The sequence below is a fragment of the Drosophila persimilis genome, unplaced genomic scaffold (assembly GCF_003286085.1).
Source record: "Drosophila persimilis strain 14011-0111.01,24,50 unplaced genomic scaffold, DperRS2 tig00000431-arrow-pilon, whole genome shotgun sequence".
NCBI lineage: Eukaryota > Metazoa > Arthropoda > Insecta > Diptera > Drosophilidae > Drosophila > Drosophila persimilis.
Genome location: NW_020825312.1, coordinates 5,448,894 through 5,462,269, shown reverse-complemented (window position 1 = coordinate 5,462,269; position 13,376 = coordinate 5,448,894). Strand labels below are relative to the sequence as shown.

The following is a 13,376-nucleotide window of genomic DNA, read 5'->3' as shown; positions in this document are numbered from 1 at the left end:
TGTTCCCAGGGCATTTTCACACACCGACAAATAAGCCAATCCACATCGAGAAGGAAGAACAAAACACGTATATAAATATATGAAAATGTAGAGGATGTCGTTTTTCTCTGTTGCCCATTTGCCGAGTTGCCCAGTTGCCCAGTTGCCCCAGTTGCTGGCGGGTAACCTAAGAAACAGTCACGTTTCGCGAGGCAGTTGCTCGTTTCGCTATATTTCGTGTAGCAAACTACGTTTTTATTATAATAAATTGGCATATTGATTCGCTGGCTGCCTATGTGAGTGAGTGATTGACTGACTGACTGACTGATTGAGTTACTAAGCTGCAATCATGTCGAACTTCACAGTAGTTCGTCTGACCAAAGTTCAGCCCTATCTGCTCACGGTGGGCAGCAGTTATGCGGCCCTGGCCAATGTGGACGGTTTCTATGCCAAGGCCCTGGACCCCAGCGGGAGCTATGACAATCGCACGGCAGACAGCAGGCTGGCGCTGTTTGAGGAAGAGAACTCCAGCTATCGATCCACCTCGACCATTGTGCTAATGGTTTCCGCCTGGACACTACTGATTTTGGGCTTTGTCTTCTGCTGCTGTGCCGAGTGCTGTGGCGTCAGCGTCTGGAGGGGCAAGAAGCGTTCTACCATTGAGGCACTCAATGGCGCAGAGCGCGGAGGAGACGGTGGAGGTGGTTCTGGTGCTGGTCCTGGTCCTGGTTCTAGACCTGCTTCTGGTGGAGGTGGAGGTGGAGCTGCAGCCAGCACTGGTGGTAGTGGTAGTGGGAGTGGCCACCATCAGCTGAGCGCAGGTGAGTTTAAAGCTTTTGTAGTGGGGAATAAAGAATACTTTTAGGCTTCCATGGGGAAATATGTACAATATAAACTGTGGAGGGGGAAAACAGTAGCCTACCCTACCCTACCGTGGACCTCACGCAACTGGAGTCATATTTCACAAAATATCAAAAAATCGCAACAATAAACGAGGATCAGTGGTATACGGAATACGAAATACGCTTTCTTGTAGAAAGTTACAAAATTCCATGTAGCTGTTTATATATAGTATTTATTTCTATAAAACTACAAATATTGATTTCTCAAACTAGCTATTTGCATCCACTATATGTCTGTATGTATGTCATGCAACAATATATGTACATACACATATAAATAAAACCTTAACTGGCATGCAATTCAGAAGGAATTCTTAGCCCAAAATGTGTATAAAAAGCACATTTGAATACAGTTAACGCTAACTGGCACTGAAATTGCTGAACTGCTTTTCGAGCGGCACGAAGGAGCCACAAACTCTGTTTGTACTCATATTTGCCTGTTTGTGGGATTTCTCTGTGGACCAGACAGCGACAGCCTCCCTCATCGATATCATAAAATATTTAGCTATTTCTCGTGTTTCGTTTCGTTTCGTTTCGGCAAATTTGGCATGCGTTTTGTCTGAAAATTGGCTTTTGGCCAAGTAAGCTAAAAGTGCAGTTCACGTTTCATATATGTACATACATACGTACATATGTGTGGATGTACATATGTACATATGGTGCGTATTCACTGCATCACGTCCCTGAAAGACCACATATTTTTACTTCAGTATCGGTTCATATGCCGCGCACAATGCTGCTCCTATTTGCATCATAGACAATAAGCATAGTCTCAAAGATAGGAATATTGCCTTTCATTAAACAGATATTGTTGTGCGCCGAGCACCAGGCCAGAGCCCCAACACACATACACAACTGGCAATAGGTCATTTCGATTCGAGGTCAAATATTTTGCAAATTTGTTTGGGATTAAAGTTTTCCTGGGATTGGTCTCAGGGCTCCGGGTTTTATTCTCAGAGCCACTGGAATGATGCTTTCAACTTTATTTGGGCTATAATTAGGTAGCTTATTATGTTTAGGCAAATGACATAATAACAAGCATAATTAATTTTAGATATAATACCATTATTGACATCTTTTCAATGGGTAAATATTATTTAAACAAAACAGGGCACCAAATGTTCCATAAATGCCACCAAATGTACATCCAGAAAAAGACAAAGGGGGCAGGAGTCGGGTCTGAGGACCGGGTACCATACACAAAGCACCATATGGTCGAAATATAAGCAATTGGTATGTACAACTGTGCCTGCTCTGGCGCTTGTCTGCTCAAACCGAGAGTTGAGAAAGAAAAATGCTCCTATGTATTTCTGAACTCCTCGTGCAGCTGAAGTTGGCTCTAGAAACTGAGGAAAACTGCAGCATTTTTGTATATAACTTGCTCAGAAGTATGTTTGAGTGAAAAGACACAAAAAAGGAATAAAACAATAAGTTTAATAAGAAAATTCTGCCTCTACGCAAGTTTTATGACCCTCAACTTTAAGTTATTCGTTGCTGCAGGATAGTGGGAAAGGGGTTAATGCTACTAACGAATTTATTGGGCCCCCACTATAAGCGGTATTGAAAGAACACCAGGGAACGAGTTCGAAACAGAAGCGTGGAATATTAAATGTGATACCAACATGTTCTTAAAATATTGACAAATAGGCATCTGCATTCTGACGTTGAGCTTCATTCGTACGAAAGAATGTTTCAAAAAGTTATGAAAAAGTCAAATTTTTAAACATAACTTGTTCTATTTATATAGTAATTGGTAGCTCTATATTCACAATAGTTCACTGACAATAATCTAGCCTACGATTTTGAAGATATGAGCCAAAATGGGACCCATTGTTACGTTACCAAAAACAGAATTGGTTTTTGAGGCTGGTGTATAAAATGGCAAAACTATGCGAATAGGGTAGGGCTATCCGTAAAAGATATTTATTACAAATATAAGAAATATTCAGTGTTAAGTTTCAGAGCTGTTAAATATAAAATCCTGTCTGGTTTTTTTTTTTTTTTTTGCTATAGTCCGCGGAGCCATCTAACGTACGTTACCGAATTTTGAGGAAATAAAAGTTTACAAATATACCGTTAATATAGCGTTAGTTATAGCAATATAGCGTTACCGCTATCCCCTATTGTGAAAACTGTTTGATAAATGTCTCCTAGTTCATCCACAAATATTCATGCAAGTTAAGAGAACAGAAAACAAATACCACCCATTAAACACCCATTGTTCTTACCTCTAAAAAAACCTAGTGGTATCTGCTGATATGCAGATAAGCAGGCACTACTCTGTAATAAATTATATTTGCTCTACTCAAAGTCAAAAATCACAATAGAATTGCTCAGCTGAAGGAGATCAAAATCGGATCATAAAGCTGTCATAAGGACATGTGCAGGTCTATTGAAAGCGTGTTCCCCAAAGATAGTCTTTCTGCTTGTTTTATATTATTTATTCGTTTTAAAACCCGTAATGATTTTCTTCGGTTTTGTTTGCTGTTTACGCGCTCCATTGCTTCCTCTGCTCTTCTGCTCCTCTACTCCTGCACTCCTCCACTCCTCTTCTCATCTTTGCTACTTCTTGCATATAATTTTTTACGGCTTCTCATCAGTTGAAGGCTCTGCTTATGTAGACTTTCATGGCACTTTGATTGCTCATTTGGCATTTATTTGATGATGCCAGAACTCTCGGGTCTTTAAATTATTCATTGTGCGTGTGCTTGCTACCTCCAGTCCCCTACTCTCCCAGCATCTCAGCGATGAGCTCTGCGAGTTCTTTAAACATTCATGTCCCTCCTCTGGCCAGCGAGACGAACAAAAAAGAGGAAGCAAAGGACAACGCGCTGAAAACATCATTGGCCGACGGCGACCAGCTAAATGTGCGTAATTTTTACCGACAGCGAATAGAGAATGGATAATGTCGCTCCACCGAAACAGCAGGCATCTACGGGGTGACAGATAGCCGGGGGTCACAGGGCCTACGTGAGCTCCCAACTTAAACATGGTCAGGGACGCTGGCATGCCATTGAATTTGTGCCATGTTTTAGCCACCGATGAGGCGTGGGAAGGCTTTTGGGATGGACCCAACTCGATTTTCCCTTTCACAAGTTCTGAGAGACAGCAAGATGTAAATAAAGCTACAAGAATTATATAACTGAATATTTAATGAGTACGTATTCCTTTGTGTACATAGTAGCTCATGGAAGATTTCCATGTCCATAGGCAATTTTCGATTCACATTTCACGCGCTTGGGTTCACTCTAACCTCCATGCTCCCTATCTCCCTATGGTCTTTCATCTTTCAGTAGTCTACTCTCTTGTCTAATGCCTTGACATTTCATCCAATTTGTATTTATTGTGTAGAATTTTTCTACACAAATTTACATTTTTTATTAAGACTGCCCATTCCCACGGCCCCCTCCGCCCTCTTTCACACGTATTTTTATTGATTGCGTCCGAGGCATTAAAAGATGTCGATACTCGATGAGCTCGATTGAGTTTCAGTTGAAATGTATTCGTTCAATGGTAGGGGCTTGAACGTAAAGTAGATGATTCTGCATTTCAAATTGTCAATTTGTAATTTGATTAAGTTAAATTTAATTGGTTTTTGTTGTTTAATTATGAAATAAGTGCGAATTCCTTCGGTTTTTGCGCTGGTCTGTTGAATGTACATTGATTAATGATGTTTGTATGTCTGCATGTAGTGCATATCGAATAAACGAAATATGTCATATAAAGTGGTCAATAAATAAATATTGAGTGCATATTGAAATTTCATAGGATAGGTTAATGGATTAATTAATTACATAAATGTATGTATATTTTCCGGGGAATTCAACAAAAACAAATAAGTCAACGTACTCATTTGTGGCGCATTAGAACATTCAAGCGATGAGATCAAATTTACATGGCCCCGCCGTAGCCGTGTATCCTTGGCTCATCCACTTAGCACCACTGCCGCACAAATACCCATAATTAAAGAAGGTCTTTACGGGTATAACCTTTAATTAAGATTCTCGAAACTTTTCAATATTAAGCTCTATTGTGTGCAGTGGCGCCGCAGTGCCAACTACCCTTTCCCCTTTCATCAATCGGTTTCCCATCAAGCTGGTCTGGTTGCCGCACATGCTCTCGTGTAAAGTCGTTGAAATTTTCCGTAACGAAATTAACGCCATTCCCGTAAGTCGGTTCGGTGCAGCCGGGAAATATGAAACGTAAATTTTTGCCCCGAACCAATAAAAATAATTGCGGCAAAAAGCACCACATGTGAGCAGGCGGGCAGGCAAGAGGGTGAGTGCAGAGGTCCTGACTCCACCGGCAATTCTGCTTTTATTGCCTGATGATCCGCACACGAGCTCCCCTGCTGTCCCCATCTCTTTGGCTCCGTCACTGTCTGCAGTCTGCAGCTCTGCCTCTCTGCCTCTCTGCCTCTCTGCCTCTCTGCCGCTCTGCGTACTGTTATTGAAGTTCACGGTGGCACCTCCTCTCGCCTTTAAGTGCTCCTCGGGCTTTTTGCTGTTCTGGTTGTTGTTGCAACTTCCGCTCCCGCTCTGTTTATATTTTTCCCTTTGTGTGCCTGTGTCACCGCTTCCTTTGCACTTACATTTATACTTATTTTCATTTCCGTTGCGCTTATCACATTATTGCAAGCTCATTGCCGGCTTCTCATTTAACGCACATTCACACACGAAGGAGGGTGTTGTCGGAGGGTGCAGTCGGGGGGGGGTGTAGTCGGAGGGTGCTATCAGTCAACTCGAGTGGGTTGCTCCTTTGCGGAGGTGCGTGCTTTAAGGACCCTGATGCCAGACAGCGAATATATTATTCACAGGCTGCAAAATAAAGAATCAAGGATTAATGTCGTCCCTTAAGATATCGGTAAAATAATGATCATTCGAAATTCTGCCCAATATGGAAAAAGTTCAAATTTTTTAAATTCCTCAGAGGGATAACTGAAGGAATCACATTTGAATAATCGCATTGGATGAGGGAAAACCAAACAAAGCAAAACGTTCAATCGATTTGCAGACAGGATCCAGGGGTAGCAACCCCTTGTCAATGTCTTATTCCCCATCCTCGACAGGAAACCCCCGGATACAACACGAAAAATATCAAATCTTGAGATTTTAAACAGTTCGGTACCCTCTTTCACCATATGTAGGTCTCTCTACCCTTCTCTCCTGCCCCATACTCCAAACGCCTTTACCGATTTTTGCATACATACCACGAGTATGTATGTATGTATGTCCATTAATAAATAATTTGGGACGTGTGAATGATTTTTATTTAAATCGCCGCTAAAAAAAAAGAAAAGAGAAGCCTGGCGAGAAACAGTAGCAGGATCGGACTAACCGGATTCCGTGGCGTATCCTTTCCTTGCCCCAGTGTGCATGTATCTGCGTGTGTGTATGTGTGTGTGTGCGTTGTCTGCGGAACGTTTGTCTACTTCTGCAGCTCATGTAATATTCATGATTATTTGAAATTTGCGCTTCGTTATCCTTTATCCCGTTTTATGTTCGGTGGAGGCAGACGACAATCATATGTTAGCGCGTTCAGCGCGGCTCCTCCATCTTCACGCCGTGCACAGATACCACTGCAAACGATTTTGCTCGTGTATGTGTGCACATGAGGCTGGTATAAACAGCAAGAGTTCCTGCATACACAGCGTTATCGGGTTTTCATGCGGCCACACACAAACAGAGGCCAGGACACGCCGGGGAATTCCTTCAATGGCATTGACAGCAACTCAACCCAGCTTCGGTCCGTCAATATCCCTTGGCAAACTGTTGCATTTCTGCCCTGCTCAGGCTCCCGGCCTTCTTCTTTCATGGCTGTGCTGTGTCCTGTCGGTGTGCGAGTTTCCGTTTTCATGCTTATCAGCTTTCGTCCTCCGTTATTGTTGCTATTCCCCTGGCGCTCTTTTTCCCTCAACTTTATGTGCAGTGCGACCGAAACCAAGACCAATGCGCCACACCTCCACCTGAAAGTCAATAGCTTTTGTTGGAACTTAGCTGATGCTTCTGCTTCTCTTTGTGACACTGGCACTGGCATGGCACTAGCACTGCCAAGGCACTGACACTGGCAAGGCACTGACACTGGCAAGGCACTGGCACTGCCTGACTGCATTGCGATAACAGACAACGCCAACTTCCCTTCGAACTCCAGGTGAAGCGAAGTTTCTTGACAAACTAGGAAAGAATTATGATTGATTGTTGCTCCAGAGGACTCACAACGGACGAAACTTCAGAAAATTTGGCTATTGGCAGGGGTTGAGCCAAAGTACCTTAACAGACAGAAGGAAACGAATTTTATTCCTATATTCCTCGCTTTGAGTAGAAGAATTGATATCAAAGAAGTTATGGCAAGCTTTACGCTTGAAATTAGATGAATGGCACGAACGAAAATGAGCTTTAATTTTTCACAAGAAAACCTAAAACTATACAGAAAAACAAAAGGGAAAGGTTACCAAAGTTGCACTCTCTTTGTTGATGTGGGCCTGTGGAGCCGATCCGCCGACTACACTGTGCTTTTCTGAAAGAAAAAAACCTCATTGGAATAGCTCTAAGCTTTCGAGACGGAAAGCTTAATGCCTACAATGTTTACGATCTGCTGCCAGAACTTCGTCGTTGGGTCTGATCTTGCAAAAAGCTCATCTTGCTTGCAATAACAAAGTGCAGTACAAAAACGAATTAGGTTCCGTTATTATTTCATAAAAGCTCTCGCGCCTCGTAATGCTGAACGAAATCATTGAGCTTCAATTAGTGGTCGCATCAAATTGATTGGTTTTGCTTGCGTTTTGGCTTATTGTGATAATCAGGTGCACAAAATTTAACTTATCGCAAAATGCCACTACAGGAAATCGTTACCAAAATGAGCAGAAGATGTTTTACAATCCAAACTTTTTTAAAAGATCCAAAAAGTAACGGGAAAACACCTCGCCCGGGGCACACCCCATTACTGCGAGAACACGATAAGCGGCGTATAAAAGCTTGGCCGTTAAAGAAAAATTTGTCACGAACTGGCTCCTCCCTGTACCAAAGCGTCGAGTGCAAGCAATTTTGAGGGCTGATCAGAACGTTTCCCACGAAAAAGGCTAGTAAAATGTCAGCTACTTCCCCGACATAAAGTGGGGCGAATGTCACTTTACCTTTACTGAAACTCATCCGTTTTGGGACCTGAGTCCTGAGTGGAAAAAATATCATCTTCACTGATGAGTGAAAAATAGGGATATTAAGGCCCCAAAATAGGCGTCAGAAAATATTTTCAACCATTGGACGAAGTTCTTATTGATTTTAGAGGAAAATATTATGGCGATTCGTGGACATTTCAACAGGACAATGCTCTGCTCCATGTCTCCAACTACTGAAGGTTTCGAAGTGGTCAGAAAAAATTCCAGAAAAGTTTACATGCTCAAAAGACAATTAAATATATACTTTATATACATATATATATACTATTACTCTTTCACCCTAGTCCCAAAACTGCCTTGTTTCCTACTTTCATTGACATCTCGGTTCAATCCCTATATGAACTAGGCCTCAATCTAGTGAAAATTACTATATAGGATAATATGGGACCCACTACAATGTCTATCATTACCGCTAAGACGGTTTTGTTGGTAACAATGACAAATAAATATTTTAATGTATTCAATTCCGAACGGAAACGATTTTAAATGCCTCATTACGCTCTCAGCCAGTTGCAGTTGCAGTTCCAGTTCCCAGTTCCCAGTTTCTTCAACTAATAAAAATCGAAATAGATTTTCCGGGAGTGTGGGCTCAACAACAACTCGTAAATTACATGCTCATTTTTCAGACATTTTATGAGCAGACCACGAATGGGTCAGATCTGACCTAACCTGGCTACTGTGAAATGGCCGAGCTCATTAGACACGGGGTCTTGTCATTTGTACTTATTGGCTGAATGGCTGCGACGGAAGTTGTCGGCGAGGCGCAGCATGAAGCATGAAGTGTGTTTTGTTGGTGACAAATTAAGGAAAATTAGGGGAAAACCGTTTGCATAACTCCATGAGGAACTGAAGTTGCTCTTATGGACGGATGACAGCCTTCTTTACCGTTTTCGTTCTCAGGGCCGTACAAAGGAACAGCCCAGAGGAAAACGAATCAATAGGAAGGAAGAAGCGCAAACGATTGGATCCTTATCGAGCCATGTGTCGTCCTTGTACCTGTCCGAGGTGCAAGCCACAAGGGAAAGAGGAAAAAGACTCGGGAATCTCCGTCAGCCTAAGCGAATCCGCTTACCAAGACAAAACAAAAACAACAAAAAACAATGACATGTTTCTCCTCTTTCGCAGCCAGATGAATGGGTAGATAAAAGGGAAAGATGCCGCGGCCGGAAAAGAGCATTTAACGCGATTTGATGGTTTACAAATTGCTTGGAAGGAACCGGGGAAACGAGATAGAATCTTTGTCAAGGGAGTATCGAACAACTGACGGCATTTCCTTGTTAAGGGGATGAGGCTCAGGCTGCAACTCATTGTGTTTGGATAAAAGATTGCTGCGAAGGGCTCGGAGGTGAATTCAATCAAATTGTATCCAACATTATTGAACATTACGCGGATCAAAACGGTTTCCGGTAGAAGGCATTTTCAAAGATTAAAGTTATGTATATGTTATAACCAGCTATACTCCATACTTTAGCTAAGAAGTTTCAATAATGTGTCTATAAGGGCATTTTGCCAATGACTATAATTATCTTTAATATTTCATAGACAGCCCACATTTCAGCAGCACCACAGCAGAAGGTGCAACGTGCAAAGACCTCACGTCGCAAGCGCAGGCTTGGTCAAAATTCTATAATTAAACGCACTACAGGCTCCGGATATGCCACCACACCGTTCGCACTTCCTTTGTTTGCTTACCTGTCTGAGCCACGCCGCGGCGACTATCTACAAAGTATATTCAACCGGCTGGGAATGCTCGCCTCAGTGCTGGCATAGGAAATGCCCCTGAGGTTGCAGCAGGCACATTGAACCAGCCAGAGATAACTGATGGCTGCTGATTTTAATCAGCATGACTATGATATTTTAATCGGCAATCCATCCGCATGAGATCATACGAGATTCCGGAGCAGATAGATTTATACGCCTTATATCGTTCTGTTTTTCACCGACAGACAGTCTGGCGTTCACATACTTACCATTAAATCTTAAACGATCAAGCTGAAACAAGGGCCGTACCGTGATTACAGCTAAAATCAAAACTAACCGATATTCACAATAATATTCGTCACATTTTCATATAATTGTTGTATACCCAGCGCTCGTAGAGTTTAGGGCTAAATATTAGTTTTGTGGTGAACCCAGAAGGAAGCGTTTCAGACCCCATAAACAGCCTCAAAATCCTAGTCGATATAGCCATGTCTATCCGTCTGTCCCTACGTCCGTCTGCCCTGCGAAAATCTGTGGCATCCACAATTTTGAAGAAACGAGAAAACCGAAAACGCAGAATCATGGGGGAACATCTAGAATGCTGCATCTGTATAAAAGCGGATCACTATTATAGCCAGAAGAAATGAAATTCAATATATGCAAGTTTATTTCAGATAGGATGTTTTCCTACAAAAACGCACAATCATGAAAAATTACCATATCTACCAGATTGCCGAATCTGATTCATATTTGATCAGCGTTAAAGCCAGAAGAAACATATTAAATTTCAGGGGCTACGCTACTACTACGCTATTCAAGCTCTGACTCTTTCTCTCTTCCACTCTTCCTAGTGCAATGTACGCCCTCTGGCGCAGAAGAGCGGCTGTTGCTGGTTTAAAAAGTGAGAGGGAGAAGGAGAGTGAGACAGATGTAAACAAAATATAAAGAAATATAATTCTGATCAAATAGGTCATTAGGGGAAAATATGGTAAACGGAGTGAAAGAATTAACGTTAGAACAAAACTACTTTGCGGTCGTGGTTGCTCTCCTTATCTCTTAGCTTTTTCCATCTCTTATGACAGGTGAGAGCAAAATTGAGAGATTCCCCCTAGCGATAATAAGAGACAGAGAGAGACAGCATGCGGAAGTCATCGCGATGCATCGGCTTGGATACCAATTCTGGCGTTGACGTATAATTACGTATAAAATATATTGTACAAGTTACATAAATCATAAAAGTAACATATAAACTGACTAAGTGCAGGGTATAAAAGTCGCCACTTACAACGTTCCCACTCGTTTTTTCCTGTACATATATGATAAGTTAGTCTATTTTTTGGTAAACAATTTCAGCAAAAACCAGTCAAGCCACACGACCCTAAACACTCAGATACCCATTACGTAGTTTCTATATACGTATCTATGAAATAGACAAAACAGAATTTAACGAGTAGGAATCGAAGGACAGGAGTCTCCTCGCCCAAAATCGAACGGCCAGAAGGACATGGCTCTATCGAATCGGCTATTGATGCTGATCAGGAAACGCTTCCTTCTGGCTGTTACATACTGCGAGTATTTACTATTTGAATACCGAGAGTAAAGGACTGATTCATGTAGAACGTAAATAATAATCTGACTGTCTATCAGCTGCCAAGATGATTAGAGAGACGTTTGAGATAAGAAAACAGCCCGATAAACACGGTAATCGGAGACGTAAAAGAAAACATGAGATAAATCATCAAGCGGTGGAGTGCTAGAGTGCTGGAATGCTGGAATGTACACGGAACTGACCTGGAAATCTAAATAAATACATTAGGAATTCTAGGCTATGGAAATGGCTTTCTGGGGTGTGCTAATGTATAATTTAGTTAGTTAGGCATTAAAACAAACATAAATATTCTCTTGCACGCTAATTTAATCAATTATTAATTTTGATTACTATTTGGTATTGTACATGCATATTTATACCAAAAGAAAAGTGATGCGCGAAATAATTAAATGATTTTTTCAATTATCTCAATCACATCGGTACTCAGTCCGCTCGGAATGCTAATTGTAATTGGTGCTTATATCACGCACGAATCTATTTTAGTAAATGCGAAATTCAGTTGGGCGGTACAGGAACTTGCATTGAAACAAATCAATTGGAATTAGTTTAAAACATTTTAAAATTGGCTGCCACAAAAAGCCCTGCAATGGTGTCTAAATTTGTTACAATCAAAATCGGACAAAGAATACTTACAGCTCGGCAAAATAGTTTCAATGCATAAAATTATATACAAATTATATTCAATAGAAGTGGAATATACATGAGGATTAGAAAAGCTGGCGGGGAAAGCAGAATAAGTACATCAAATGCAAATACTCGTTTGCTACTGCCAGTTTTATGTTTTATTAATGTATTAGAATTGTGAGAAATTATGGCTTAATATAAAGAGGCAAATGTACATACATACATACACATTTAGTATATAAAAGCCGGTTGGTCTGCCCACAAAATATATCAAAAGATTACATTTATATATGTATGTACGTAATTAGAATATCAATTATTAGAATTAACTACAGGAAGCTGTACGATGCAATATATGTATAAATCAAGGCAATACATTTTTATATGAAATGAATCTAGATCGTACTAAACCAATATCTGAAATGTGTAGAAGAAGGGAAAATGATTATGGTGGTCCCCAAACATTACGCTGTTTCAGCCGTTTTGGTTTCTTGGAGACTTCTTTTCAGACCCTGCTAGCGGCAATCCGTTAGTTACTGGCGCAGTCATTCATTCGGCATTCGGATTTTTGCGCTGCTTCTAGATAGGCACGGAACACGCCGCCACAGTCGCAGTTGTTGCATACGTCGACGCAGTGGCAGTCGCAGTCGCAGTCGGCTGACGTCGGTTGGCTTGATGAACTGGTTGGTTTTAACTTGGCTATAACTGAGAATCCCAAGAAGAGCGTTTTAATTGCTGTAAAAAAGCGCGCGAGTTCACTTGATTGAGCGACTGATTGAGGGAAAAGCGATTCTAAATTCTCTGCAAGTTGTTCGATCGGCCGTGTCTGTCAACGAAAACAAAATCGTGGGAGCTGAAAATCAAACAAAATTTATCAGAAAAACCAGACCAAAAGACATTCCCATATAAAGTTCAATTGATTAAATACGGAATACTGAAAAGTGTGAAAAAACTGTGCAAATATACGGCAACAAATATTAACAAAATATTTAGGTATAGTAAGCTCACTGGAAATGTAATACTCATTGTTCTTGCTTTGTCTTTAGCTCTGTTTTAGGATAAAGATCTGGTTAATCACTGATCAGCGGATAAAATAGTTCAAAGACTCATAATGTTCTGGTTGTGAGTGAAAGGGTGTCTTCTTACAAGTACATACACATACGAGTATGTATTTAAATTCACTTGCCCATTGGCAACAGTATCATCTGAGTCCGGCCTGGTTTTCTAGCCTAAGCCTCCAGTTTTCTGAGTCAGCATCCACTTGTTTTGTGTGCATTGAAAACTTGATATTTTCCACTTGATTTATTCAATAATTGCACACCCTTCTCCGCCTGGTTCGCTTTCTATACCCATACATATACATATAATTATAAATACATAAGTGCCC

General features: G+C 41.2%; 1 protein-coding gene across 1 annotated transcript; it reads left to right on the top strand.

Annotated features, from left to right (window-relative positions):
• Positions 1 to 179: 179 nt before the first annotated feature.
• LOC6597007 lies at positions 180 to 10,945 on the top strand. Its single transcript, XM_026989630.1, has 2 exons — positions 180 to 800; positions 10,839 to 10,945. The coding sequence occupies exons 1-2, from the start codon at positions 329 to 331 to the stop codon at positions 10,943 to 10,945; spliced, it is 579 nt and encodes a 192-aa protein (XP_026845431.1). The 5' UTR covers positions 180 to 328.
• The last annotated feature ends 2,431 nt before the right edge of the window (positions 10,946 to 13,376 follow it).

Bases quoted from the DNA above. Each gene is read 5' to 3' on its own strand.
- LOC6597007 (XM_026989630.1), top strand. From the start codon at position 329: ATGTCGAACTTCACAGTAGTTCGTCTGACCAAAGTTCAGCCCTATCTG. The intron at 801-10,838 runs GTGAGTTTAAAG...CTCTTATGACAG, and splicing joins CCACCATCAGCTGAGCGCAG to GTGAGAGCAAAATTGAGAGA.